Source organism: Andrographis paniculata, unplaced genomic scaffold (genome assembly GCF_009805555.1).
Source record: "Andrographis paniculata isolate CXL003 unplaced genomic scaffold, ASM980555v1 Contig65END, whole genome shotgun sequence".
NCBI lineage: Eukaryota > Viridiplantae > Streptophyta > Magnoliopsida > Lamiales > Acanthaceae > Andrographis > Andrographis paniculata.
The window spans coordinates 3,939,786-3,965,752 of NW_026137601.1; the positions used below are offsets into that span (position 1 = coordinate 3,939,786).

General features: G+C 34.1%; 4 protein-coding genes across 4 annotated transcripts; 3 read left to right on the forward strand and 1 right to left on the reverse strand.

The window, feature by feature from the left end:
* Positions 1 to 4,099: 4,099 nt before the first annotated feature.
* Positions 4,100 to 6,355, reverse strand: LOC127262391 (uncharacterized). Its single transcript, XM_051291047.1, has 6 exons — positions 6,320 to 6,355; positions 5,790 to 6,095; positions 5,228 to 5,671; positions 4,849 to 5,134; positions 4,750 to 4,801; positions 4,100 to 4,319 (listed from the first exon to the last, which is right to left on the reverse strand). Exons 1-6 carry the CDS (start codon positions 6,353 to 6,355, stop codon positions 4,100 to 4,102), a joined length of 1,344 nt encoding a protein of 447 aa, XP_051147004.1.
* Positions 6,356 to 6,806: 451 nt separating this feature from the next.
* On the forward strand, positions 6,807 to 13,001 carry LOC127261956 (uncharacterized). Its single transcript, XM_051290398.1, has 5 exons — positions 6,807 to 6,877; positions 8,556 to 8,648; positions 9,931 to 10,025; positions 11,306 to 11,374; positions 11,919 to 13,001. The coding sequence occupies exons 1-5, from the start codon at positions 6,836 to 6,838 to the stop codon at positions 11,935 to 11,937; spliced, it is 318 nt and encodes a 105-aa protein (XP_051146355.1). The 5' UTR covers positions 6,807 to 6,835; the 3' UTR covers positions 11,938 to 13,001.
* Positions 12,180 to 13,873, forward strand: LOC127262392 (uncharacterized). Its single transcript, XM_051291048.1, has 2 exons — positions 12,180 to 13,686; positions 13,794 to 13,873. The coding sequence occupies exons 1-2, from the start codon at positions 12,180 to 12,182 to the stop codon at positions 13,871 to 13,873; spliced, it is 1,587 nt and encodes a 528-aa protein (XP_051147005.1).
* Positions 13,874 to 13,953: 80 nt separating this feature from the next.
* LOC127261955 (uncharacterized) lies at positions 13,954 to 17,346 on the forward strand. Its single transcript, XM_051290397.1, has 12 exons — positions 13,954 to 13,969; positions 14,067 to 14,384; positions 14,471 to 14,708; positions 14,809 to 15,050; positions 15,161 to 15,367; positions 15,451 to 15,540; positions 15,650 to 15,748; positions 15,846 to 16,154; positions 16,249 to 16,311; positions 16,422 to 16,506; positions 16,975 to 17,114; positions 17,205 to 17,346. Exons 2-12 carry the CDS (start codon positions 14,070 to 14,072, stop codon positions 17,220 to 17,222), a joined length of 1,806 nt encoding a protein of 601 aa, XP_051146354.1. The 5' UTR covers positions 13,954 to 13,969; positions 14,067 to 14,069; the 3' UTR covers positions 17,223 to 17,346.
* The last annotated feature ends 8,621 nt before the right edge of the window (positions 17,347 to 25,967 follow it).

Here is a 25,967-nt window from a genome sequence, read left to right on the forward strand (position 1 = left end):
TGCCCAGTAAGCGATCTTTGTCAGGAGCAATCAAGGCCCAAGTAACCGACCACCACTCGCGAAAGGATTCAACTGAAGTTGGAGAAGATTTGTAAGGAATGTAAGAGTTGAAAGTTATGTAATTTGTGAGTTGGGATATGTATGGGGCAATCGAATTAGGAATGGCTCTCCCATCCGGACTTTGAATTATTAAATGTGGATGAGCAATGGGACTAGGTAAGCCTTGTTGGCATCCGAATTCATGGGCCAAGAATTAAGGCTAGTAGCTGAATGTATAAAAAACTTTGGGACCCTTTTTATCAATTTTCTTACTAGCGAATAAAGACCTGGGCTTAAGAGCAACATCCCAGGAGAAAGAGTAAGTCGGATGTGGAAATGGGTCTGGTCCAGACAAAGGTGACGGAACAGGGAATGGCCAAAACAGGCCGGATGCATAACCAATATACCTTTTATGTATGTAGAAATGGGTATCATTTCGATTATCAGTAAGAATGGCAGTTATGATCGGATCAGACGCTTGGAGGTTATTACAACCTAAGCAAAGTCGGTTAAGAGCTACTCCTAGAGACTTCTCAAGTGTGGGGGCAATGGGAGGATGACCGAGTTGGAAAGCGTTGGGAAAATAGAGATGGAACCAAAGTTTTAAAAACCAAAAGGGGCCTCATGCAGCAGTGTCTAATTTTTTACCATCTTTTTCTGTAATACGGGTGCTAACCCTGGATAGCCCTTCAAAAAGATTGGCAATGAAAAGGGTGTCTAATGAAAAGAAACGACCCGAAGCTATGTGTATAGCAAGATCAAGGTGAGAAGGGGGACACATTTAGAAGGGGAAACTACAATATACTTACAGAGCCAAAAGAGCAGGAAGGCTGTGTGTTCTCGGTCGATTACAGGGGTCCCGTCTGCTCCTTGGTGGTCGATTAGAAATTTAGTCAAGCCCCATTCCTTCACGTCCGTCAGAGACCAACCCAAATGGTCTGCATTGGTCTCTTGCCCATCTAAGGCACCCATTATAGGGTCTTCTCCCACAATGGGTAGATGAGCGATCATGGCCACGTCCAGGAGTGTGGGGCCAATAGGGGCTGTTGGAAGAAAGAAGGTGCAAATCTCAGGGTGCCAAAACGCCATCATTGCTAGAAGGACTTTCTCATGTAGATGACATGGGAGAGTAGACAGACGTATGGCCTGATCGATTTGTTGACTTTTCCATTGATCCTGAAAATGCTCTGCTACTCGTTGGTACCAGGCGCAGTATGGATCCTTGGGGTCCGTCAAATGAGTTTTGATGTTGTCATGGAGGCGGACCGCATTGCAGTCAGGGTTGTTGACAGCTAGTAGGGTTCGGGCTTCCAAGACTTCTCTCATTCGGTTGGAGTCTTCAGCAGTTGTGCAATATGGACGAACAGTTGGAGTGCGCATTTTCGTCGACACAAGAGTGGTGTCAGGGATTGATCCGTCAAAGGGAAGTGCAGGGATGTATCGATTCGCCATGGTTTAGAGTTGTATAGATTGTGATTCACAAAGGCTAGTATTGAAGAAGGGAGAGTTTAGTGGAATCAGGTATGTTGCGGTAATTGATGGAGTTGCAGAGGCGATTTCTCAGTAGGGTTTTGATTTTTAAACTTCCAAACGGCGATTGAGAAATGGCGTTTGGAAGTCCCTTGGCAGTGGGCAAGTTGTTACGTATGAAAATTATGATTAGGTCAAAAAGCCCAAGTTACAAGGAGAACATGGGCCAATGATTGGGTTGGTTGGATTGATCGAGGGGTAGTGTGAGAAAATTGGGTGAAATAGACATGTTTCTAAGGTCCGCAGGACGGAAGGGTTCGTAGGTCGGAAAGTCCGCAAGACGGAAGGTCCGCAGGTCGGAAGGTCCACAGGTCGGAAAATCCGCAAGACGGAAGGTCCGCAGGACGGAAGGGTTCGTAGGTTGGAAAGTCCGCAAGACGGAAGGTCCGCAGATCGGAAGGTCCACAGGTCGGAAAGTCCGCAAGAAGGAAGGTCCGCAGAACGGAAGGGTTTGTAGGTCGGAAGGTCCGCAGGTCGGAAAGTCCGCAAAATGGAAGGTCCACAGGTCGGAAGGTCCGCAGGTCGAATGGTCCGCAGGTCGGAAGGTCCGCAGGTCGGGTGGTCCGCAGGTCGGATGGTCCGCAAGTCGGAAGGTTCGCAGGTCCGATGGTCTCCAAGTCCGGTGGTCCACAGGTCGGAAAGTCTGCAGGTCGGTTGGTCTATAAGTCGGGAGGTTTGCGGCTGGACCAAACAAGTCGGATGGTCTGTCAGTCGGGAGGTATGCGGTTGGACCAACAAGTCGGATGGTCTGTAAGTCGGGAGGTATGCGGCTGGACCAAACAAGTGGGGTGATCTGCAAGTCGGGAGGTTTGCAGTCGGACCAACAAGACGGAAGATTTGCGGTCGGGCCAGAAGGGCGGAAGGTCTGCGGTCGGTCCAGAGAGTCGGATATTGTTGCGAGTGAGCGAGAATGGTATTTTGGTCGGTTGAGGGCACATGTCAGCAGGAGAAGGGTTAGCAGTCGGTTGAAAAAGAGGCATTGTAATCGTTCGGGCGACGATTTCCAGTACCGTTTCTGAAGAGTATTTAAGGATAAAAATTTGCAACTGGCAAATCATCTTCAATCAACTTCAACAAAAGCAAAGTCAGATTTGGGGATCACCAGTTTAAATTTCCAGCATTTTAATTTTCAGTTAATTTTCTTATGTACCGTACAATGTTTAGAGATTTTTAATTTCAGGCACTAATTAATCAAATTTAAGGATATTTCTGTATCTTTGAATTTTACTTTTTGCTTATTGAAAAAATACATCAACAAACCCAAACTATGATTCAAATAAAATGTCAAAAATTAACAGTTCAAAAATATATAATTGAAATTAATAATAGAAGAATAAAAAAAAAAAAACATATAATAAATTTGCCCCCGAGTTGTTGGGCTATAAAAACGGCATCACTTATTAGCACTAATAGCAATATTTCTTTTAATTTTATATAATTTCATATCAACAAATTTCAACTTTCAAATGTAAATTGCTAGTTTTTTTTTTTTTTTTAACATATATATAATATACTCATATTTTATATATAAAATTATAATCCCTCCTTAATGTAAAAATAAACTTATTTAATTTTGACAAGAACTTTTATATAATGTATAATTTTTAACTTTTATAGTAAAAAATAAAAGTTAAAAACAGTATAATTATTTGCTAAAAAAATAAATAGTCTTTATGACATACAAACAAGAAAAATTAGTGTATTTTTTCTTTATTTTAATTTTTTTATAAAAAAAAGTAATAAATAGATTAGGTTTAGGAGTTAAAATCAATAATTTCAAATCAAAACAATTTAAATAGAAATAAAAGTTTTCCAATTTTTATAATTTCAACTCTGTATTTTTCTTTTTAAAAAATATATGTTTTTTGTTAAAAAAAAAAAAAAAAAAAAAACATCAACATTATTCAAATATGAAATTTAAATCAAATATTTCTGATACAATGATTTGATATTTTAATGAATTAGTAAAATATAACTAATTTAGAATCTAATTTTTACGTATAAGAGTAATCGCTTTGGTTCGATGATATTGATTTGACCCAATAAGTACATATTTATATATATATATATATAAAATAGCATATATCCAATTACTGTGAATGAGCCGGTGTCAGGTCATTCAAAATTAGTTAAAGATTAAATGAATTGAATAAACTATTAATGTGAATAATGTGCACATTTCTTTTCGAGAACTTTACTGAAAGAACTCTGTTAAGTGTGCTTGCCAAGGTTGTTACGGCGAGTATTTAGGCAGGGCGCCATTAGACTGCCATGTCGCCTAGGCGACACGGCACCCAAAATTGCGACAATATAGCGATACGGCAACATGCTTATTATAAGTTTCTAATATTTAATTATGCAATATAAAATTATAACATCAAATCACTAAATTTCAAATAAAATATCAAAATACCAAACAAAACCATCAAAACACCAAACATAACCATCAAAATACTAAAATATCAATATGTCGATATATGAAAGTTCCAAAACACCAAAAAAAAAAAGCCCTCAATTTCTCAAATTCACATTAGTCTTCACTGTTCATATCATCATCTTCGTCATTTTCTTCATCCTCATTTTTCAAACGTCTGTTAGAAGGGCCATGGCAACAATCATACACGATGGGCAGACCTGAAAATTCACCAACACCTTTACTACGAAGGTCGGAACTATTGAGATTACTTAAAGCACCTATGGCTTCATCAACATGATGCCACTCAAGATCTCTATCTTCATGAACCAAATCTCTAGAATCATCAATTTATTCATTGTCCCATTGAAATTCTTCAAGAATTAAGGGATTAAAATTGTTTCTTTCTTCCTGCCGCTTTTGAAAGCAATGTGCAATTTTCTGATTATATCGAACATACACCAAATCACTTAGCCTTTGGTGCTCTAGTCTGTTTCTTTTCTTGGTATGAATATAGAAATAAAATTTCATATCAAAATTTGAAGATTATTACAAAAATATTAATATAAGTAAATTTCGAATAAATTTACTTACAAATTCAAATGTGCTCCAATTGCGCTCACAACCGGCGGAAAAGCAATTGGAATATATTCAATATTTAAAATTAAGTTTCATAAAAAATAAATATATATATATGTTAAATAAACTTACGAGGACTCTTTTGCATTCAATGTGTTATTGTCAATTGACGGCCAAAGCTTCCTCACATTTTATCGTAATCATCTGCTTGACCACTAATCTTATCCATCAACTCTTCATCTTTAACCATTTTTCAAGAACAATATTAAACAGCTGACGTTGCTTACGAGCAAATATGCGATCACTCCTCTTCAATTCAAAATATTTTGAAGAATTTAGAAATAGTACAACCCCATATAACTTCACCTCCATTTGATCGCTCCATCGATCCTCAATTATTTCCATCAACTTGGCCAACAACCTTGTTTTGTTATTGTTCGTAAAAGATTCAGTTATTTTCTTCTTCGCGTGATTCATAGCCAAAGAAAGCTCAGGCATGGCTGGCTTTTCATCACCATCAACTATCCTCAAAACAATCAAAAGATGAAATGTTGCCCGTAAACAATTTTCTACCTGATCCCAAAATTTCAATAAAAGAATGGTTTTTATCACTTTTTTTCCTTTTGACATTTTTGACAACTTATTATCGCTCCAATAATCACTCACAAATAACTGCCTCAATTCATTCCTATGTTTGTTTAAACTCTGAAAAGTGAGAAATGCGGTAGCAAATCGGGTAGTCGCCGGCCTCACTAGATCTCTGCCACCGGTCTTTTCCCTCATTGCACTGAGAATTCTCCCATGTCGATAAATAAAAGTTGTGACATCCCTAACCTTTTGAATGTAGGGTTTAAATTCATTCATTTTTCCAATGTCTTCTAGCATGAGATCGATACAATGAGCTGCACAGGGTGTCCAAAAAAGACCAGGAATGTGTTGTTCTAATAATCTTCCTGCCGCTTTATAATTTGCTCCATTATCCGTCACAATTTTCACAGCATGCTCCTTGCCAATTTCTTCAACTTTTTTTTCAATCTGGTCAGCCAAGATTCTTGCATAATGCGACTCAGCTGATGCATCAATAGACTCCAAGAAAAAAGCCCCTCTGGACTATTGACAAGAAATTTTGTAAGTGTCGTCCTCTTTTGTCTGTCCACCCATCTGACATAAGGGAACACCCATATTGCTTTCAAGCTTCCATGTGCCTTTCTTTCAACTTATTTGTTACATTTACGAAATCCTCAAGAAATGGTTCCCACAACTGATGATAACTAGTAGGTCTCAAACCGGGACCATATTGTCCGATGGCCTCAACCATAATCTCGTAACTTCTTGATTTGGAAGCATTGAATGGAATGCCATTTTCATAGAAAAAATCGGCAATACGCCTTTGCACTTCTTTTGTTTTCTCTTTTCCTTTTGTAGAAGCTTCGATGGTTTTTTGAATATAACCGCTCATATGTCTTTCTTCAACAATCTCTTCAGGAGTCTTTGGAATAATTGCAAGAATTGACTTACTTTGTTTTCCAACTTTCTGAGGTTCAGAAAACTTTAAATTTGATTGAGCTATATTTCTTTTGCTATTTATTCCTGAACTTGGATCCGCTGAAGGCTTGGAAGGTGAATCTGTAGCACCCGTAGATTAAGTTTCTTCTAACTCCTTATTGTCTTCGTTATCCTCAAAATAATCAAATTCGGTAGTACCCCGCGATGCTTTATTCATCACTTTTTTGCTTATAAATTGATGTATTTCCTTACGATTTTCTTCTGTGGTGTTAGGGCATTTAACCTCATCGTCGTAATTCCCAACTAAATATTGCTTTAACCTCTAGACCTCAAAATGCATATTTCTATGACAAAGAGCGCATTCAATTAAATATTTATTATTTAAGGCCGGTCAATATTAACTAGGATAGTACATGAATAATAATAAAAAATTATGCACTAAATATATACACTCTTCACTAGAGAAAAATAATTAATAATATAAAGTACTAGCCAATTAAATTCTGCAGCATATATAATAAAAAATGTATGTATATAATATATATATATCATATACTAACCTAACACTCTGCACTAGAAAAAAATAATAATATAAAATACTACACTAGTCACTGACTCCTCTCCGCTAACTCTTCTGCAGCATTAGTTCATTACTTTATTAATAATAAATATATCATATATATATATATATATATCATATACTAATCTACGACAAAATTAAACCCACAACTTAAGGAGTTCTTACCCAACGACGGAAGGCAGAGGCGGATGGCAGTGGCAACAGAATCGGGTGGGACTAAGCTAACAGAGGTAAGGTTGGGTAAATAAAGCTGGGTTTAGGGCTGAGTTTCACCTTTAGGGCTTGGTGGATTTAGAATAGATTTAAACTCTAATATGGGTTTAAGAATTAGATTAGGCTGAATATAGGGCCTTAAGCCTGGGCTTGTCGATATATGGCGTCGCCAAAGAGACGTCCGGACGCCAGCTTCGCCGAACGGCGAGGCTACATTTCCTGGCGGTGATGATACACCGCTAGAAAGACTAGGCGACAGCCGTGACAACCTTGGTGCTTGATCTATAAGTAATTTGAGTCTCCCAGCGTGAGGTGAGGATAAAGTGCGCTGGAAAAATTCGTGTTGTCTTGTAGGGCTAATCTACAATCCTGACATGCCCGATTTTGCGTTGCTTATGGACCGAGGTGTCACAGTTAGTATCAGAGTCGACTTACGATCGTCCACACTCGTTGACTGGATAGGTGATGGGCCTAACAGTTGATGATCCTCATAGTGCAACGGGTACATTGCATTCTTAAGTGGGGAAAAATGTAATATCTCGGAGTTCTCCAGATGCAACGGGTACGTTGCTTCTTAATTGGAGAGTAATTTGAGGATGAATGACCCCCTCGAAGTCTCATAGGATGCGCGGGTGCGCGTAAGTAAGGACAAAAATGCTCTGGAAGGATGCCCGACTTTGCGTGGCTTAGGGGCCGGAGTGTCGCAACAACTATGTAGGATTTTGTTTGATCTTTAAAATTTAGGTGTATTTAATTTAAATTTTTAAACTCAAATTTAGAGGTATTCAATTCAAACTTTTAAAAGTTTTTCAAAATCCTAAGGAGTCTTTAAAATATTGAGGTATTCAACCATCCATAAAATTCTGAATTTTATTGAATTTTAATAAAAAATTATGAAAATTTTGTATATTATGAAATCTTGACATGGATGTTTGAACATCAAGATACACAATCAAAAACTTTCTGTCGGACTAGCTTCGAGAATCCAAAATACACCATGTGTTGACAAATTATAAGGTTTGATGACGAAGATTGAAAGTTGGGGACAGATTGAAGCCCATGTTGCAATGACCAAAGACTTTTCGAAGGATGCCGATGTTGGAGCTTGCAATGCCTCAATCGCATAACTAACAAAAAAAAATTATACAAATCTAGGAGTATGCTAAAAATAGAGGGTTTAATAGGTAATTACATTAAAGTTGGATTGCACATACACAAGTAGGAGACCATCTCTTGGGATATATATATAATAGGAAATGTCACATGCATCTCACATGCATTGGTGCCAATACGGTAGGTGTCTCTCATTCACTACCAAAAAAAGGGCTATTCACCACGGGTTGAGAGTCCGTAACAATAAAATCGTAACAAATAGATATATTAGTTACGACAAAATCCGTGACGAAAAAAAAAAAACCCGGTCAACGTTTTAGGTTCTGTCGTTACGCAAAAAATATCGTAACAAATAATGAGATGGTAGAATTTGGTCAAAATAACATTAGTTACGTAAAGTGTTCGTAACTACTGGTATTTAATTTTTTATTTTTGGAAAAGTTAAATTAAAAAAAAAAAAAAGTAAAATACTGGATTGACGCTTTCATTCCAGAAACGATCAAAATGGACAAAAACGCTATATCATCCCACACTTAGACAAATTAGGGCATCTGGTTCATTTCCCTCGTTCGCTTCTCACAGTCGCCCGCGATCCGATTTCCTGTAGCTGCCGACGACGACGCGCGAGGTGAAATCGATCCGTCCCTGGGATCTACTCCGGCGCACCTCACCCAGGTAAGGTTTTGAAGGTAGCTCGAAAAAGATTTTGTATTACGCGAGGTATCTTCGACAAATTAGGGCATAATCTCGAGATTACCAAAAAAATAGCTTTCATTACGGAAAGAAGATTCGTAACAATATTGTCATAATAAAAGATGGTTTTTGTTATGAATTTTTTCGTGACAAAAGGAATTTTTATTAGTCAACGTCTTTTTTTATTTATTACGATAAATGTTTCTTAACAATTAAAAATATGACAAAAAAATATCGTAAATACAATAATTACGACTTTATTCTGTAACAAAGAAAAGCATTTTTTATAATTTTTAATAAAAAATTAAAAATTAAAAAAATAATCAAACTTCAAATATTGAAAATAATATTTAACAAATTGAATGTAAAATAAATATAAATAAAAATTTATTATTAATTAATTGTATATAAAATTTATTACAATATATAATAAATAAGTAAAAATATATTGCACTATCTACCAGCCGCCCTCCTCCTAGTTTTAACAAATTGAATGTAAAATAAATATAAATAAAGATTTATTATTAATTAATTATATTTATAAAATTTACAAAGGGTGTGTTTGGTTGGATGATTGGATTTTGGATTTGGATTTTGGAGAATTTTGAAGTATGGATTTTTAAGTTGAATTTGTTTGAGAGTTTGAATTTTGTAATGATTATGTAGGATGAAATTATTATTTTATTGAAAAAAATGATATATTGATGTGATAATTTGAAAGAGATGATATTTAAATAATATTTTATTGAAGAAAATGATATATTTAAATTTAGAAAATTTATTTTTTTGTTCTTTTATTTATTGTGTTCTTTTATAAAAAAATTTCAAATTTCAAATTATTATTCATATTTTTTTTTTGCTAAAAATATCAAATCAAATAAATATTTTTTACTTTAATAATATACTAAAAATTAATTTTATATTTAAAATATCACGTCATTGACTCAATATCTATTTATATTATATTATACCATTATTTTAAATATAATTTTAAATTATTTTTTTAAAAAAATAAATATAAATATGTAAAAATAAAATAATATTATCATTCATTTTTTCCCATCACTTATAACTAAATCATAAACCCTACCCACACCCGCCGCCCTCCCCCTTTCTTCTCCAACGCGAAGTTATCCTTTCTTCGTCCTCTTCTTTTTTCTTCTTCTAACTTGCTCAGCCGCCGACGCCCCTGTAGGTTAAAAATCGATAATGTGAAAACATTTTTCTCATATCGATTTTTAATTTATGTTTCTTCCGTTTGCAGTCTCATCTACCTTGGTCGCTGGTCGAATTCTCCCCGCCGCAGCGTCCCGTTGAAGTGAGGGATTTTGGAACACGTCTCCGGCATCGATCCATCAGGTAGGTGGTTTTTCTAGCTTCTCCCTTCTCTTATTTCTTCTTGTCCTGCTTTCCTTCCTCGCCATGCCCTCGTCGGTGAATTTTGTTTATTCTATTTTGCGTTTCCATTCCCATTTGTTCATTGCTTGTTGTTAGGGTTGGTTGTTCAGCCACAACAACCAATGGCCGATAAATTTGAAAGATTTGTAGTATTTTACATTGTAGATTGTCCTCTAGGTTTTATTTTGAAGCTCCTTCTGTTAGATTTAAAATATGCTTTTGTATATTTTTACACATTGAGTCATATATTTGGAAGTCTGATGTTTTGTTAGAAGCAAACTCTGGTATTGCGTGATCCACCATGTTGGTGATGTGTTTGTAACACAGATACTGAAAATTCATTTAGCCAGCAAAGTGCAGCACTTTTGAATTTTTTACATTGTTACTGTATACAATTGTGCCAAGTGAATTTATCGATTAAGTTAAGTGTGATGTTTTGTGCTGTTTGGTTTAGGAATTTGGGCATCCTACATTATGATAAATATATGTGAAATTCCAATGGTGTATGGTTCTGTTTCAATTTTCATGAAGATATGACAACTTCTCTGTTTGTGTAATTGTATTGAATTTCAGTCATAATATCTGGGAAAGAGTGCTTGTGTTGTGGATTTTTTGGATTTGAAATTTTTCGGATGGAAAAAGGGTTTTTGGATATTATGTTTTGAATAGAAAATAGGTGTCGGATGTGATAATTAAATAGAGGGAAGCAGATTATTTTAGTATAGATTATATGATGCAACAAGATTTTTTTATTTTTTTTTAAAAAAACCAAAGTGCACACACAAGCAAAGTTAATAAATACACTTTATGATTTGATGGTTTTGTGAACTTTATTTATTTATTGGTGTACCCTCCCAAGACTTTCACTCATTTTATCTTTTCATTCTGCAATAATTGCAATGAAGTACAAAAATGATCTAGCAACACTATCCAATATAGAGTGCTTCTTTCCAAAACAACTTTGAATTTTGTTATTATGTGTGGATATTTAAATAAGTTTCATTGGATTCTACAGCATAATATATACAGATTCAGACGCATATATTGTTAGATAATGATACATACATATGCTGCATAATATGAATATGATATCATATCTACACTCTAAGTATTGGCTCCTTTGTCGGAACCAATACCATTTTTTTTGTTACTTGGTTGTATGCGTCGATTTGTCGGAAGCAACACCATTTGGGCTATTTTAACTGAAAATGAGTGCATATTTAACTTGTGTTTTTTTACAGGATACTAAATTGTGGAGACAAAAGTGTGCAGTGTGAATTCAGGATAAGCAACATTGAGTTTAACGGAAGGTCGGATTTCTTTTTAATGCATTTCCACAGTGCAAAGCTTCTAAGTGTTCTATGTTTTCTCGAGTGGTGGTGTAGTTAAGTGTTATGTGCATTCCCACAAACCTGCTTTACTCTTTAGACATCAGATTTGAGGATTTTTTTCATATTCGTACAAAAGGGCAAGGAAAAATTTAGAATAGTAGGAAATTTTTCTTGGCCCAAGTAGGGTATGGATAATTCTTGTTGCTCTAGTATCTAGAGATGACGCTCAGAATTTTTGGCGGAGCGTAGACATCATTTAATTCTCATTAAATGGCATCCATAAAAGGTTCTAAAGTGGAGATAATGGCTGATTTTAAACCATGGGCCTTAATGTTGTGATGAATGTTATGTTTTACTTATAAGTGCAATACATGGACTTATAGGTACAAAAATGCAGTTTATTAAAGCTGATGCTATAACTTTGTTCTTTTAAATTGAGGGAGCAAGCCCGTATCAAGACTTAAACATTACAATTTTGAATGCATGTTTTGTTGATGGAATCACATGTATATTGCCTTTTTAGATGGATAGGAGTTGGATAGACGATGCGAACCATATCTCGGCTCAATATTTGGATGGGGTCAGGGCTTTCTTAGATTTCGCATTTAAAGATCGTAGCTCTGAATCTTGCATCTATTGCCCCTGTACATCTTGCGGAAATCGCTTAACAAAATCTCGTAGAGATGTCTTGCTCCATTGTATTCGTTATGGATTCGACCAAACCTACAAGGTTTGGACTTGCCACGGAGAAGGAGAGGTGAACCCTGCTGTTGCAAACGACAACATGCCAATGCGTTGGGAGGAGGAACTAGAACTTCTATTGCGAGAGTGTGCATATACAGAGCACACCGATCCGGGGCCCAGTGGAAATGAACCTCATAGGGATGACGAAAATGAACATATACATCATGGCAGTAAGGGGTATAGAAAGATGTTAGAAGATGTAGAGAAAGAGCTCATACCAGGGTGCAAGAAGATGAGTAGACTCTCGTTTATCGCACGGCTTTTGCACTTGAAGGTTTTGTGCCACTGGTCTAATAATTCTATTGATTTGCTGTTAGAGCTGTTACGGGATGCACTTCCAGACGATGTTGTCCTTCCGCAGAACTTCTATGAGGCTAATAAGCTGACCAAGGACTTGGGGTTCACATGCAAGACTATCCATGCGTGCATCAACAATTGCATGTTGTTTACCGGGGAAGATGTTGACCGTGAGGTTTGTGTTGTGTGTGGGGAAAAGCGATTTACACAGGGTAAAGATAGATCTCCAGTGAAGAAGTTAAGGTACTTTCCATTAATTCCGCGATTGCAGCGATGGTACGTATCTTCCAAAATTGCATCTTCTATGAGATGGCATGCCGAAGGGCGTGTAGACGATGGCAAGATGCGTCATCCAGCAGATAGTCCTGCGTGGAAGAGTTTCGATCATCGGTACCCGACGTTCTCTGAGGAGATTCGCAACGTACGCCTCGGTCTGGCCACTGACGGTTTCAACCCTTTTGGGAATATGAGTGTGAGTTATAGTATTTGGCCCGTCGTACTTGTGATATATAACCTACCTCCGTGGCTGTGCATGAAGCAACCATCGTTCATCCTCTCTACGATTATAGACGGCCCGCATGGCCCGGGGGATCAGATTGATGTCTTCCTTCAACCTTTGATCGATGAGCTTAAGGAGCTTTGGTATGATGGTGTTCGGACGTACGATGCGAGTACTAAGGAGGATTTCCAGATGCGAGCTGCATTGCTGTGGACTATTAGTGATTTTCCCGGTTACGGTATGTTGTCAGGGTGGCCGACTCGTGGGGCGAATGCATGCCCTGTTTGTGGTTTAAAAACTCATTCCAGATACCTGAAAAATGGACATAAGTATAGCTATTGCGGGCATCGACGGTTCCTGCCGGCTGGGCATAGAATGCGCTTTGATAAACATGCATTTGACGGTTCGATGAGCTTTGACGGAAAGCCTTCTCGCTTGACCGGCGCTGAACTTCTGCAGCAGCTTCAGGATATGCCTACTGAGTATCGTACGGTTGACTTGATTGAGAAACGCATTGCACAGGGGTCTCGCAAGCGTCGCCGGGGGGTGGACGGGCAGCAACAGGTGTGGAAAAAAAAGAGCATATTCTTTCAGCTCCCTTATTGGTCTGAGAATGAGGTACGTCACAACCTCGACTTGATGCACATTGAAAAGAATGTGTGTGAGAATGTACTGTATACATTGTTGGGAACTAAGGGGAAAACAAAGGACAATCTGAACACGAGGAAAGACTTACAGTTGATGCAAATACGTAGTTCTTTACACCCGGTATCGGGTCCTAGGGGCGCTATATATTTGCCGGCAGCTACGTACACCATGAGTAACCCCGAAAAACGGATATTCCTATCTGTGTTGAAGGACCTCCGACCACCTCATGGGTTCAGTTCAAACTTATCGCGTCGTGTGAAGGTAGAACAACAACTAATATGGGGACTTAAGAGCCACGATTGCCATGTTCTTATGCAACGAATTCTACCTATTGCTGCCCGACGGTATACCCTGATTAATTGCAGTAACTATTATGTGAATTTCTCGTAATATGTCACTTCATAAGCTTTGTTGTGATAAGTGTGTTTTGATTTTCTCCTAATATACGTTTTCATACTGCCAACTAACACTGGTGTCTTGCAGGTTATGGGCAAATCTCAACGTGCTGCCGTTGGAGGGTCACAGGATCCGGCAGTCTCTCCCGCAAGACGTTTTACCCGGGCATCCGCACGTAACAGCCCCCTAGAGGCAACTCATCCCGCAAGCAGGAATCCATCGCCCATCCGCAATCCCACAAAGAAAGTGACAAAACGGAAGGGATCTCGGGTCTCGCCACTGCTCCAGCGACTCCGGTCCATCACATCAGAGTGGGAGAAAGAGCGCGATGCTCGTGGTCAAAGCATGAAGCCAACATCTTCCACTCGAAGGGCAGTGCTTCAGGATTCAGAGGGCCCTTTGGAGGTAATGTGGTTCCTTTGCCGAAAGCATGTCCTTATTTGAACTCTCAGTATAACACTACAATAGGCTGACACTGTTAACCCCAACAGGAACATGATGATAGGGATGTTCCATCACTTTTTGATCCGACGGCACTGACACAGGATGACGATGATACAATCCCCCCCACACAAGCAGATGACGAGACACTTCCGCCGACGCAGGACATGGAGACTGCAGAGAGTGATATGCCACTCTTGGATGAAGGGCCAGGCTCCGACCCCACTCTGATGACAGGAACAGAGGCGGGCAATATGGCACCATTGGACGAGATGACATCGCACGACGGTTTGGAAATTAGCCTTCAAAGATTACCGATTACATTTAGTGACTTCATATTTTGCATGTAATATCCTTATTAGAACATGTAATCTCCTGTTTGTGTCAGCTGGTTCGTCAAAGAAAAAGCAGGGGAGAGGGGCGGCACGAATGCCGCGTGGATGGGGAAAAGATCACAGGATGCTTGTATTCACATCGCCGGATGGTAAAAGCATCGTCGGACCCGACGTAAACGAGTACAAGACAGCCATTGGGGTCATTGCACGCAACGGAGCTCGACTTCCTCTACATTACCCCACGTTCGCTGAGATACCGGAGACGAAGAGACAGGGTGCATGGATGGAGGTTCAGGTGATGCAAACTTCATTAAATTGAAAGTTCTTTTATTTCATATAGATTCTTATATATGGCCCTACCATCTTCTCCGGACCTGGTGGAAACCGTGTGAAACGGCATTCCAGAGTAACAGCGGATTACCAGACTCAGCGGAGAAAGTGGTCTTGGCTGACCTAAGGGAAGTTTGGAGGCACTGGAAATACAGCATCAAATCAACTTACTTCAATCCGATCGAGGACGATGAAGAAGCACTGAAGAAGGTTCCCTCAAGCAGGATTGTGCCCGATCAGTGGCCGAAGTTGGTTGAGTATTGGCGCGACGAGAAGGTGAAGGTACGCATAGGGACATGCCAAATTAATATACGTTAAATCTGCACGGGCATGGACTGAGAACTAAATAACTTTGATTGACGTAGCTTCAATCCAAGAAAAATGCGTCGAACGTAGCGAAAAGAAGCTTTCCACATCGTACTGGGCGGAAGTCATTCACGACTCTGGCAGAGGAGGTACCTTTTATTACAATTAAGTAATTAGTCATGTCATGCTCCATCCCCATATTTTCCTCTCCTGTATTTCATTATGTTTTCGATGACAGAAGGCCTTGTATTGCTGCAGATCAAGGCAAAGGGGAAGGACCCCGACAATCTGGAGATTTGGATTTCCAGTCGCACACAAGGCAAGGGAAAGGATGACCAAGAAACCGAGGAGATATTGGTAGAATAAATTCGTTCCCAACTTAGTTACAATTCAGTCAGTATTTACATCTCTAACAACAAGAGCAAGTTCGGCCTCACTTAAATCTTTCCTGTAGACTTATTTACAGAATGAGCTAAACAAGGTTCCCCCTGAAGGGCGGACTCCCTCTGTTCGGGAGACTCTGTACCGACGGGCCCTTGGGGGAAAGATTAAGAAGCGGTCAAAGGTCGACAGTGCGGCAAGTTCAGCTCATCCCCGCAGCGAGTCAACTGGTTTAACAGACAGTGTAGCATTCCAGCATGGGTGGGAACAACTACAGAATGGAATGGAGGAGCTGAAGGCAATGATGGATGAGTTCAAAACCATCAAGGCTGATGTGTATGCATTCATGCACAGAAACTCCGGAGCGGTTACTGGCCAGGCAGTAAGTATTCATAATCCCTGACCTGTTTGGTATGAGTATCCCATGAGATTTGGATGGCGAAGGAATTTACCATCCTCGGCATGTTATATGATAGGGCACATCTCGTATTGATTCAGTCCCTGAGATTCCCAGGCCTGTGTCCGAGCCAAGCATGACGGTATGATTCCGTGACGCCCTGGAGTTTCTTAGAAATCAGTGCAGTGTCTAATTTAGGCTACTCTTGACTGCGTACTACCTTATCCAACTCATATGCCCTGTCTGTTGTAGGTCGGCACACATGTGCTTCTATTATCCCGCACCGGTGAGAAAAAAGTTGTTGCAGAGGGACTTCTGCTCTGCCCCCCTGGGCCAGGTTGGTCCGGTATCTTTGAGGATGTTTAATTAAACTTTTAATATGCCTCAGCGAGATATCGTAGGTTTTCGTGACTGTTCAGGCCTCATATTGCGTATTAGCATGGATTCACTAAGTGTAGAAGTATACAATGATACGATCCGTGGATTTCCAAAGCGATGTAGACTGTTAATGTAGGGGTGGTAAAATAACTGCTATTATGACGACCCATGTTTATTGAAGGATGTTTGGTTTAAAGATCAAGCTGCAATTACATAGGAAATTAGGGTATAATGTGCTTCGCTACCTAACTCATGAATGTAATACCATGTACTGTACGACATGTCTGAATGTACGTACTCCTCTTGTTCTAGTTCCAAAGTATTACACTTATAATGTCTGTGTTATGACATGTTATATATACAGTTCGAACGTCTGTTGATATATATGCTTGAATGTAATCAAAAATTGCTCTTGTGAATGCTGTAGGTGACACACTTTCCTTGGTCAAGGTCTTCGTGACATCCGCGTCAGTCCCGGACACACCCCTTATTTTGCCGACCATTTCTGGGGCGACTACCCTTCGCGATGTCGTCGGCGAAGATCCTATTGAGTGGAGCTACAACGACGTAAGGATCTACTTTAATACCTTTCTTGTATTGCCTTCCGAAATTTATAAGAAGTATGACTTAAAGTAATCTCTGTGTTGGCAATTGCAGCTCATGCGCCGGGCTTGAAATGTTGGTACCGATACACCCATGTTAATTGCCCCGTTTGTCATATGGATTGAATGTCGAACCTGTCTTTGGATGGATTGTGTTGATTTTTTGTTGAACTATGTCTGGAATTGATGCGTAGACCTTTGTGGTTTGAATTCGTATGGTGAAAAATGTGCCTAATTGCGTTGTTTACTTCTGTTTGAACTGTTAAGCACGTTTTGCGGAACAGGTTGTTGATGTGTAGATACTAGTAGGCTTGTTCTATGGGTTGCTTTACTTTGTTGGTAGGTATGGAATTCAGATTTTAATATGAATTAATGTTTGCGCGGGGCGTAATGATGATGATGTTTATAGCAATCTTTGTATTCGTAATTTATTTTCGTATCATACGCATCACAGCAGGTCCATTTGTTACGAACAATTTCAATTGCAGCGTACCCCCTGTTTTTCACAATACGCTATTTTTCCGTAACAAAAGGCCAGAAAATCGTTACAAAAAGTGGTCTTTGGATATTTGTTGTTACAGACGGTTTCGTGACTATAAGTAGGTAATATTTTTTTTACGGGGTTCAATGCCGTTACAAATAGTCGTAACAAAAACCAAGTTCTGACAACCGGTCAATGGAAAACACTTGTAACGCGAGGAACTTCCGTAACAAATACCGTAACTAAAAGTCCTGCCACACGCGCTGAAGGATCTACCTTTCGTTACGAGAGAAAATTCGTAACAAACATCGTAACAAATACCATACTTCAGGGAGCGTTGACCGATCGTAATAGTTACGAAAAGTGGCGTGGCAAAAAACATTCGTTACGCGAGTACACATTACGGAAAAAAGTCGTAACAAAGGCGTAGCAAATACGCAAATTGCACGAAATATGGCTTTTTGTTACGATTTTCCGGCCGTAATAGAAAACAGTTTTTTTGGTAGTGATTGGAAGTTGAGTTATAGAAAATCCATCACACATTGCAAAATTAGTCCATGTTCCCCTTCACTCATTCCTATAAATAGGTGTCTTAAGGTGCTTTGTAAGACACCAAGCAAAATTATATTTTAATGAATAATTGATCATTTAAGATTAATTTTTTTTATTGAAAGTTATGCTTGATAGAAATGTTTTCTCTTTTAGTCTAATATTTCATAAAATGCAATTTCATTGCATGTTTCATGGGGTTCAGTTTCAAAATTCGGATTTAAGTATAAAGCTTCAAGTTTGTGACATTTGGGGAAGGAGAAGAGCTCTTCAAAGTGTCGACCAAAGTGGTGCCTTCGTAGATGATGGTTCGATGCTAGAAGGATATTGGGTCGTGCTTACATTAGTACTTACTTAGGTTTGCTTTTATTTTGATTATCTTTTTTCTCGCTTTATTCATTCCGTTTAGTTTATTCGTTCCTTTTTCTTGCTTAATTAGTTTCGTTTAGTAGTTTGCTCTTTCTTGTTGTTTTTATTAGTTAGTTCTATTTCGTTAGTTTATTCTGTGCCTTGTGTGGTTGATCAATTCGGTCCATGATAAATCTCTCCTGGTAAGTAGAGATTTTGATGAATTATTAAAAATTATTAGTATTATTATTGTTGTTGTTATTGTTATTATTGTTGTACAAGTGTTAAATAATATGATAATATTTATTAATGTTATTATAATTTGTAATAACAAATATTTTAATTTAAAATTAAAATATACTAACTAATTATTATAAAAAATTTTGAAAATATATATTTTTATATTATAAATATAATGTTTAAAAATACTATTATTATAATAAATATGTATTATTGTTATATTCACTTTTCAATTATCAAATATACTATATTGACGTTCTGGTGAAAGTAAACTAGATATTTATATATATTTTTTGTTGAACTGTTAATTTATATTTTTTTTATTGATTGATTTCAATCTGTTTTTAATTATATATATATATATTTGTTTTATATATGTAAAAAAATTATATAACTAAAAAAAATATATTGATATATTGAATGATAATATAATAAAAATTACTATAAAATATAAAATAGTAGTATTATATATGTTACAATATTTCTACATCATTAATAATTATATATTAAGATTTATTTTATTTTATAAAATATAATAGTTTTAATTATAAATATATATTTTATTTATAAAACTTGTCTTTCATATAAGGTTATATAATCATATAAATTAATAAAATAATTATTCTACAATCCTACAAAACTATATAAATTAATAAATAATTCAATCAAATTTGTAAAAATTCATCTAAATTAATTAATAAAATCCATCAAACTCTAAATGGACTCTAATTTTCTAAATCACAAATTCATAAACTTTTTAAAATTCAAAAAAAATTGATGAAATCTCAAATGATACTCCCTTTAATATAATATACGCAAAATTATTCATAATTCACTTGTGATTACAAAACTCAGCGTAAATATCTCATTTACTTTAAATATTGCATAACGTCCCATTATATTTTAAAAAATGTTATATGAAACTCCTTTGTGGTTTCAAAACCTAGAGTAAACTCACACTTTATTTTAAAAATTGCATGACGTTCTTTTATACTTTCATAAATATTACATAAAAACCCCCGCCATGCAAAAAATATAGATAGAAGATCATCTTCTTATCACACAAGGGATGTTTCATGGTGGTGAGATTTCATGCAATGTTTTTGAAAGTATAAGAGAACATCGTGTAATTTTTAAAGTATAGGAAAATTTTACGCTAAATTTCGAAATCACAGGGAAGTTATGAGCAATTTTACCTATAATATATAACATATATTTTGATAACAGATTATACAATTACATATATCACAATATATTTTTATTTCAACACAATAAACGGATTATACAACACAACACAATATATAACTCACGAACAAATGTTAAGGTAAAATTGTTTATAACTCCATTGTGGTTTCGAAATTCAGCGTAGAATCTCTTATATTTTAAAAATTGTATGACGTTTTCTTATACTTTAAAAAAGTTGCATGAAAACCCCTGCCATGAAACGTCATTGTGTGATGAGAAGATAATTTTTTATCTATATTTTTTGCATGGCAGGGGGTTTAATGCATAGTTTCTGAAAGTATAAAGGGACGTCATGCAAATTTTAAAGTAAAGTGGAGATTTATGCTGAGTTTCGAAACTACATAGAGGTTTCATGTAATATTTTTTAAAGTATAAGGTGAAGTCGTGCAAATTTTAAAGTATAAGGATAATTCACGCTGAGTTTCGAAATCACCAGGAAGTTATGAGCAATTTTGCCCAAATGTTAATACAACATACTTCCTCCATCCCAGTTAATTTGTCAACTTTATCTGAGGCATTGAGTTTTAGATATTATGTAATCAGTTAGTAATTAAAAAATATATTAGTAAAAATAATTATAGATTAAAATTAAAATAACTAAATATTTTAATTAAAATTAAAAAAAAAATTAAATTTTAAAATGTAATTAAAATGTATAATTATATTTCCAAAAAAGAAAAAGAGACAATGTATGTGGGATGAGCGAATATGGAAAGAGTAGACAAATTAAGTGAGACAAACGTAGCAGTATTTTATGGAGTATAATTCTATGTAGCATAATATATTATAATTTCAGCACAATAAACAAATTATACAATATAACACAATATATAATTCAGACAACACATGTTTCTAGATAATATATACTATATATCTTGTAATAAAATACAAATTATTTCAAATTAATATGTTAATTTAATAATTTATCCAAATTAGCACTCTAAGTCCCGCCAATAAGAATAATAATTTAGACTATTGAACAATAAAATAAATTAAATAAATACATAAATAAACTTTCAAATAAACAAATCCCACATTTTATAAATAACCTAAGTGTGTATAGTACTGTCCGTGAATAGCAAATTAGAAATAAAATTTAAAATTGGTAAGGCCCACTTCCTTCATGCATTTACTTACACCATTATACACACATTTATTGTATTTATTGACTATTCATATATTCCTTGATTGAAAACGACACTTCCATCATCGATCCAAAATATATAGAAAAAACTATGAAAAAATAAAAATAATCATATTTTTAGTTGGCTTTCTATAAATATTCTGATATTTTATATTATTTTTAAAATTTAAAAAAGGAACTTTTTTCGATAAATCAAAAGTATGATACTATTTATTTTTTATATTATTGTATTTATTAGAAAAAATATTTTTATATTTATATAATTTATTTTATAAATATCATTGCATTTGTATTATAAAAGACTAACAAAATATTTTTATTTTTATTTTTATTTCTTGATTTATACTACAAATTAATATAATAATTAATATTAAAAAAATTAGAGGTAAAAATCAATGGTACTATTGGGACAGAGGTAATATAAAAATTAGGTCTATGTGTTTGTTTGGAGGATCTTGAAAGATTCCACTATTCATATCAAAATTTTTTTTTAAAAATATTAAATCAAACACTTATTTTTTAATTTTCATAATATAAAAAATCAATTTTGCATTCAAAATATCACATCAATATTTATTTACATCGCATCATACAACTATTCTCATTCTAATTTTTTTATTATTTTAATTTCAACCCAAAATCCAAACATCCAAACAAACACATTGTTTTTAAATGAAAAAAGAATCATGTTCAATCAAATTGGAAAAATCTTATATGAGCTCAAGCAAATCAGGCCGGAATGTAGTACAATTATCTCAGCGAAAGCATGTTACATTAATGATCCTATATGTCCACGCAGGGCCGGTCCTGACCTTTGATGGGCCTACAGAAAAAAAAAAAAAAAAAAAAAAAAAAAAAAAAAAGGCCCCCCCTATATATAAAATATTTTTTTTATCTATAATAAATTTAAATAATCAAATAAAATAATTTTTTCAAATATTTTTAGAAACAAAATCATCGATAATAGCATCAATATCGATCTTATCTAATATTGTTTTTTCAATAGATAATATAGCTAAATTATTTAATCTCTCTGGAGACATACACGATCTTGAATAAATTTAAAATAATTTTAATTTTGAAAAACTCCTTTCAACCGATGCTACAGTTATGGGGACGGTTAATAATATACGATAAGCAATTGAAACATTTGGATAGCAATCCGCAACTTTAATAAATTCAAAATTTTCTATTGGCGATTTTAAATGATTTGGTAAAATCATTTGTAAAACTTTTAATTCTTAGATAGTTTTTTCTAAGTCAATATCAGATACATTGTTATCAGAAAAAATGATTGAAAATATATTATAACATTATCTTAATACTTCATCATTTAAAGATTTTAGCTTATTTGAATTAATTAAAAAACCAAATATTTTGCTAAACATATTTAATTGCCGAAACTTATCATTTGATGGGGTAATTTCCATATCTACTACAATTAAAAAATAGTTAACTTTTAAAAAAAAATTATCATATTTGAACTTCTTCATTTCGATCAACATTATCAAATTTTCTTTTTCTAAAAATTTTACATTTATTTGAAAAAATACATTTAATATCTATACTAAGTAGCAATTTCTTTTGCAATATTCATACTACTATAAAATCCTTTGTTTTTATATTTTTAAAAAAAATAATAAAGCATCTTCTAATTGTTTTATAGCAGTATCAATACAAAAAAATTAATTTTATAATTTTTTACTTATACAATTAATGACAAATAAAATATCATATCAAATAATCATACCTAATAAAAATTCATAAGATTCAAGTGAATTAATCAAACTTTCTACTTCATTTTTTTATTTAATATCATCACAAAAATTAATTAAATCTAAAAAAGCTAATATAATTTGAGAACCTTGAAATCTAATAGTTTTAATATTTTTAATTTGGCTTTCCCAACGGGTATTTGAAAAAGATTTTAAAATTAAATTTGTAACATTATCAAGTAAAAATTTTCGTCTTTTTGTAGAACTTGAAAATAATGTATATAAATGCTGAACAACTCCAAAAAATAAAATTGCTTTTATACAAGAATGTGTCATATCACAAGCAATAAGATTAAGACTATTACAAGCACATGGTGCTATATCAAGTAATCTTTTTTGGCCATTAACCATTATCATAATCTTGACCTCTTATGTTATTAATATCAAGACCTAAAGCCTCAAGTGTATTTTTTAATTCATTAAAAAGTTCTAAACCGTTTGTATCATCTACTTTTAAAAATTGTAAAAAGTATTATTCTATCTTAATATTACTACTTGACACATTTATACATCTTACAATTAATGTCACTTGTTCGTGATGACTAATATCCATGGTATAATAAAAAATTATTGAAAAGTATTTTGATTCTTTAATAATTTTTATAATAGAATTTCTAACCTGCAAGCTAATAAAAAAAATTAATTCATTTTGAATTTTGTGGCTAAGATAATGAATTTCATTATTTTGAATACGTCTAATATGATCTTGCATTATTATATTAAATTCTGCAACCATTTCAATTATCCAAAAAATTACCATTATTATATTGACAGAGTTTTTCACTCGATCCTCGAAAACCTAAATAATGTTTAAAGATATTTTACAACTGATATTATTCTTATGAGATAATTAATATAAGCTCTTTTATAAATGTGTTTGATTGAAGTCAATGACTCAAACATATTCTGAAAATTTGCTAGTTAATATATGATGATAAATTTCCCTCAACGACATTATATGAAAATAATACGGCTTATAATTGAAAAAGATTACATTAAAGGAGATAAAACAAAATATATTTCACCAAAATTCGTTTTCACTCATAATCTTTGATAGAATAGTGAAATTGATGTCAAGTAAATTCGATCAAATAGTACTTTAGCGAATATATTAATCAAAGCATTACTGACTCTAACACTTGAAAATTAGTAAAGAAAATTGGAATGCATCGATTAAGACATCTCAAATAATGCTTAGATCAGGACGAGCAAATAAACAAAAAAAATATTGTACTATTTTTCTTTCACTAAAATTTTTTTTACAAAAAATATTTTACTAATAAAATTTTAACGATACACATTCTTTGTATTAAAATACTCCCTCCGTCTCAAATAAAGTGCAACATTTGTTTTGGGCACGGGTTTTTAGGTGGGTAGTATTAAGTAGATAATTTAGAAATTAGGTGATGTGATGGAGAGAGAAATGTATATTTTATTTTTTTTATTTGGGTGATGTGATGGGATAAAGTGTGAGATAGAGATTAAGTATAATTAATTATTTTCTATTTTGAAAATGTTGCAGGATGTTTGGGACATACCAAAAAAAAGAAATATTGTACGGTGTTTGAAAGGAATTATCAAATTAGGAGTATTGTAGCATACGTCTTCACAAAGTGGTATAATCATACATGGTGTGGATGCATGAACAATCAACACACACACATATATATATATATATAGTATATATAGTCCACAACTTTTGACCCTCTTGTATCTATAAATATTCCAAACTAAAGTAAATAAAATTACCCATCCCAAATTTTACTCTCTCACTTCCTATCTCTTAAATACATTCTCTCTGCATTTTTTTATCCTAAATATATACTTATATATGTGTGCGCGATTATGTACATCAATATATACATATTAACATATATATATTTTTTTCATATTAACATATATATTTATTTTTTTAATTTTTTTTATAACGTGAGAAATCGCAGCCGCTACCGGAAGTGCACACGGGTTAAACTTCCGGCTGAACCTAATATCCTTCAAACTAGACTCGACACATTCACATATATAATTATATATTATATATATATCTACTTTAGTATATTATATGCATATATATTTATACAATATATATAAAATAGCAACTGTAAAAATAATTAATATTTTTATTGATTAATTCTATAATAATATCATAATATTACTTATATTTTTAAATTTACTTTCGCATTTTTAAGAGGATCACCAATTTATACCTAATTTTTTGCTTAAATTTTTAAACCAAAAAAATATTTTCTATTCAAAGTATATATTCAAAATACTGATATCCTCCTTATATTATATAAAGTTCAGGAGCATTCTTATTTTATTTCAACAATTCGATCAATTTTTATTGGCAATCCAAGGGTTAAATTTAATTGAGGATGTTTTGAGTGTTCAATAAATAATTCAATGATTTTTTATTTTAAAAAAAAAAATCAGTTATGTTAACTACTTCCTATATATTCGGAAATTCAATCCAAATTAAATATAGAAACGTTTGCAAATAAATACTTTACATATTCTGTTTTATTACAAAAATACATTTTATATGTACTTTTCTAAAATGATGTTCAAATACATACATTATGATGTATCTTTTTAACATGCGAATTATTTATTATTATGACGAGATAATTTTAACTTTATTTTCCTAAAATACAATATTCTCTAATCAATCAAATATAACCTCAATTAACGCAAATAATTTTTTGAAAAAAATAAAATTAATCCCCTTATTCTAATCCTGTATTTATAGAACACAATACTTATATAAATGTTTTCCATATTTCATAATAAAAATTAATTCAATATTTATCCCCTTATTACAAATACTATATACAATTGATACACGAAAATGTATATATATACTATTTAGAGAGTTACATTATGATATAACAATTTTTTAAATAAAATTAAAATCAATTATATATAAATATTATTCCTTTGATCCTCTCCAACTCCAATTTATTTACCAAGTCCAAATATTATCAAGCACATTCTCTCTTCCTTCTTTGATTGCACTGTCTTATTCGACCACGCGTT

Bases quoted from the DNA above. Each gene is read 5' to 3' on its own strand.
- LOC127262391 (XM_051291047.1), bottom strand. From the start codon at position 6,355: ATGAGGTTAAATGCCCTAACACCACAGAAGAAAATC. The intron at 6,096-6,319 runs GTAAGGAAATAC...TCTGAACCTCAG, and splicing joins TAACACCACAGAAGAAAATC to AAAGTTGGAAAACAAAGTAA. The intron at 5,672-5,789 runs GTAACAAATAAG...TCTTGTCAATAG, and splicing joins TTCTTGAGGATTTCGTAAAT to TCCAGAGGGGCTTTTTTCTT.
- LOC127261956 (XM_051290398.1), top strand. From the start codon at position 6,836: ATGGCAGTGGCAACAGAATCGGGTGGGACTAAGCTAACAGAG. The intron at 6,878-8,555 runs GTAAGGTTGGGT...CGCTTCTCACAG, and splicing joins GTGGGACTAAGCTAACAGAG to TCGCCCGCGATCCGATTTCC. The intron at 8,649-9,930 runs GTAAGGTTTTGA...TTCCGTTTGCAG, and splicing joins CTCCGGCGCACCTCACCCAG to TCTCATCTACCTTGGTCGCT.
- LOC127262392 (XM_051291048.1), top strand. From the start codon at position 12,180: ATGCCAATGCGTTGGGAGGAGGAACTAGAACTTCTATTGCGAGAGTGT. The intron at 13,687-13,793 runs GTAGTTCTTTAC...TCTGTGTTGAAG, and splicing joins CTTACAGTTGATGCAAATAC to GACCTCCGACCACCTCATGG.
- LOC127261955 (XM_051290397.1), top strand. From the start codon at position 14,070: ATGGGCAAATCTCAACGTGCTGCCGTTGGAGGGTCACAGGATCCGGCA. The intron at 15,368-15,450 runs GTACGCATAGGG...TGATTGACGTAG, and splicing joins GGCGCGACGAGAAGGTGAAG to CTTCAATCCAAGAAAAATGC. The intron at 15,749-15,845 runs GTAGAATAAATT...TCTTTCCTGTAG, and splicing joins AAGAAACCGAGGAGATATTG to ACTTATTTACAGAATGAGCT.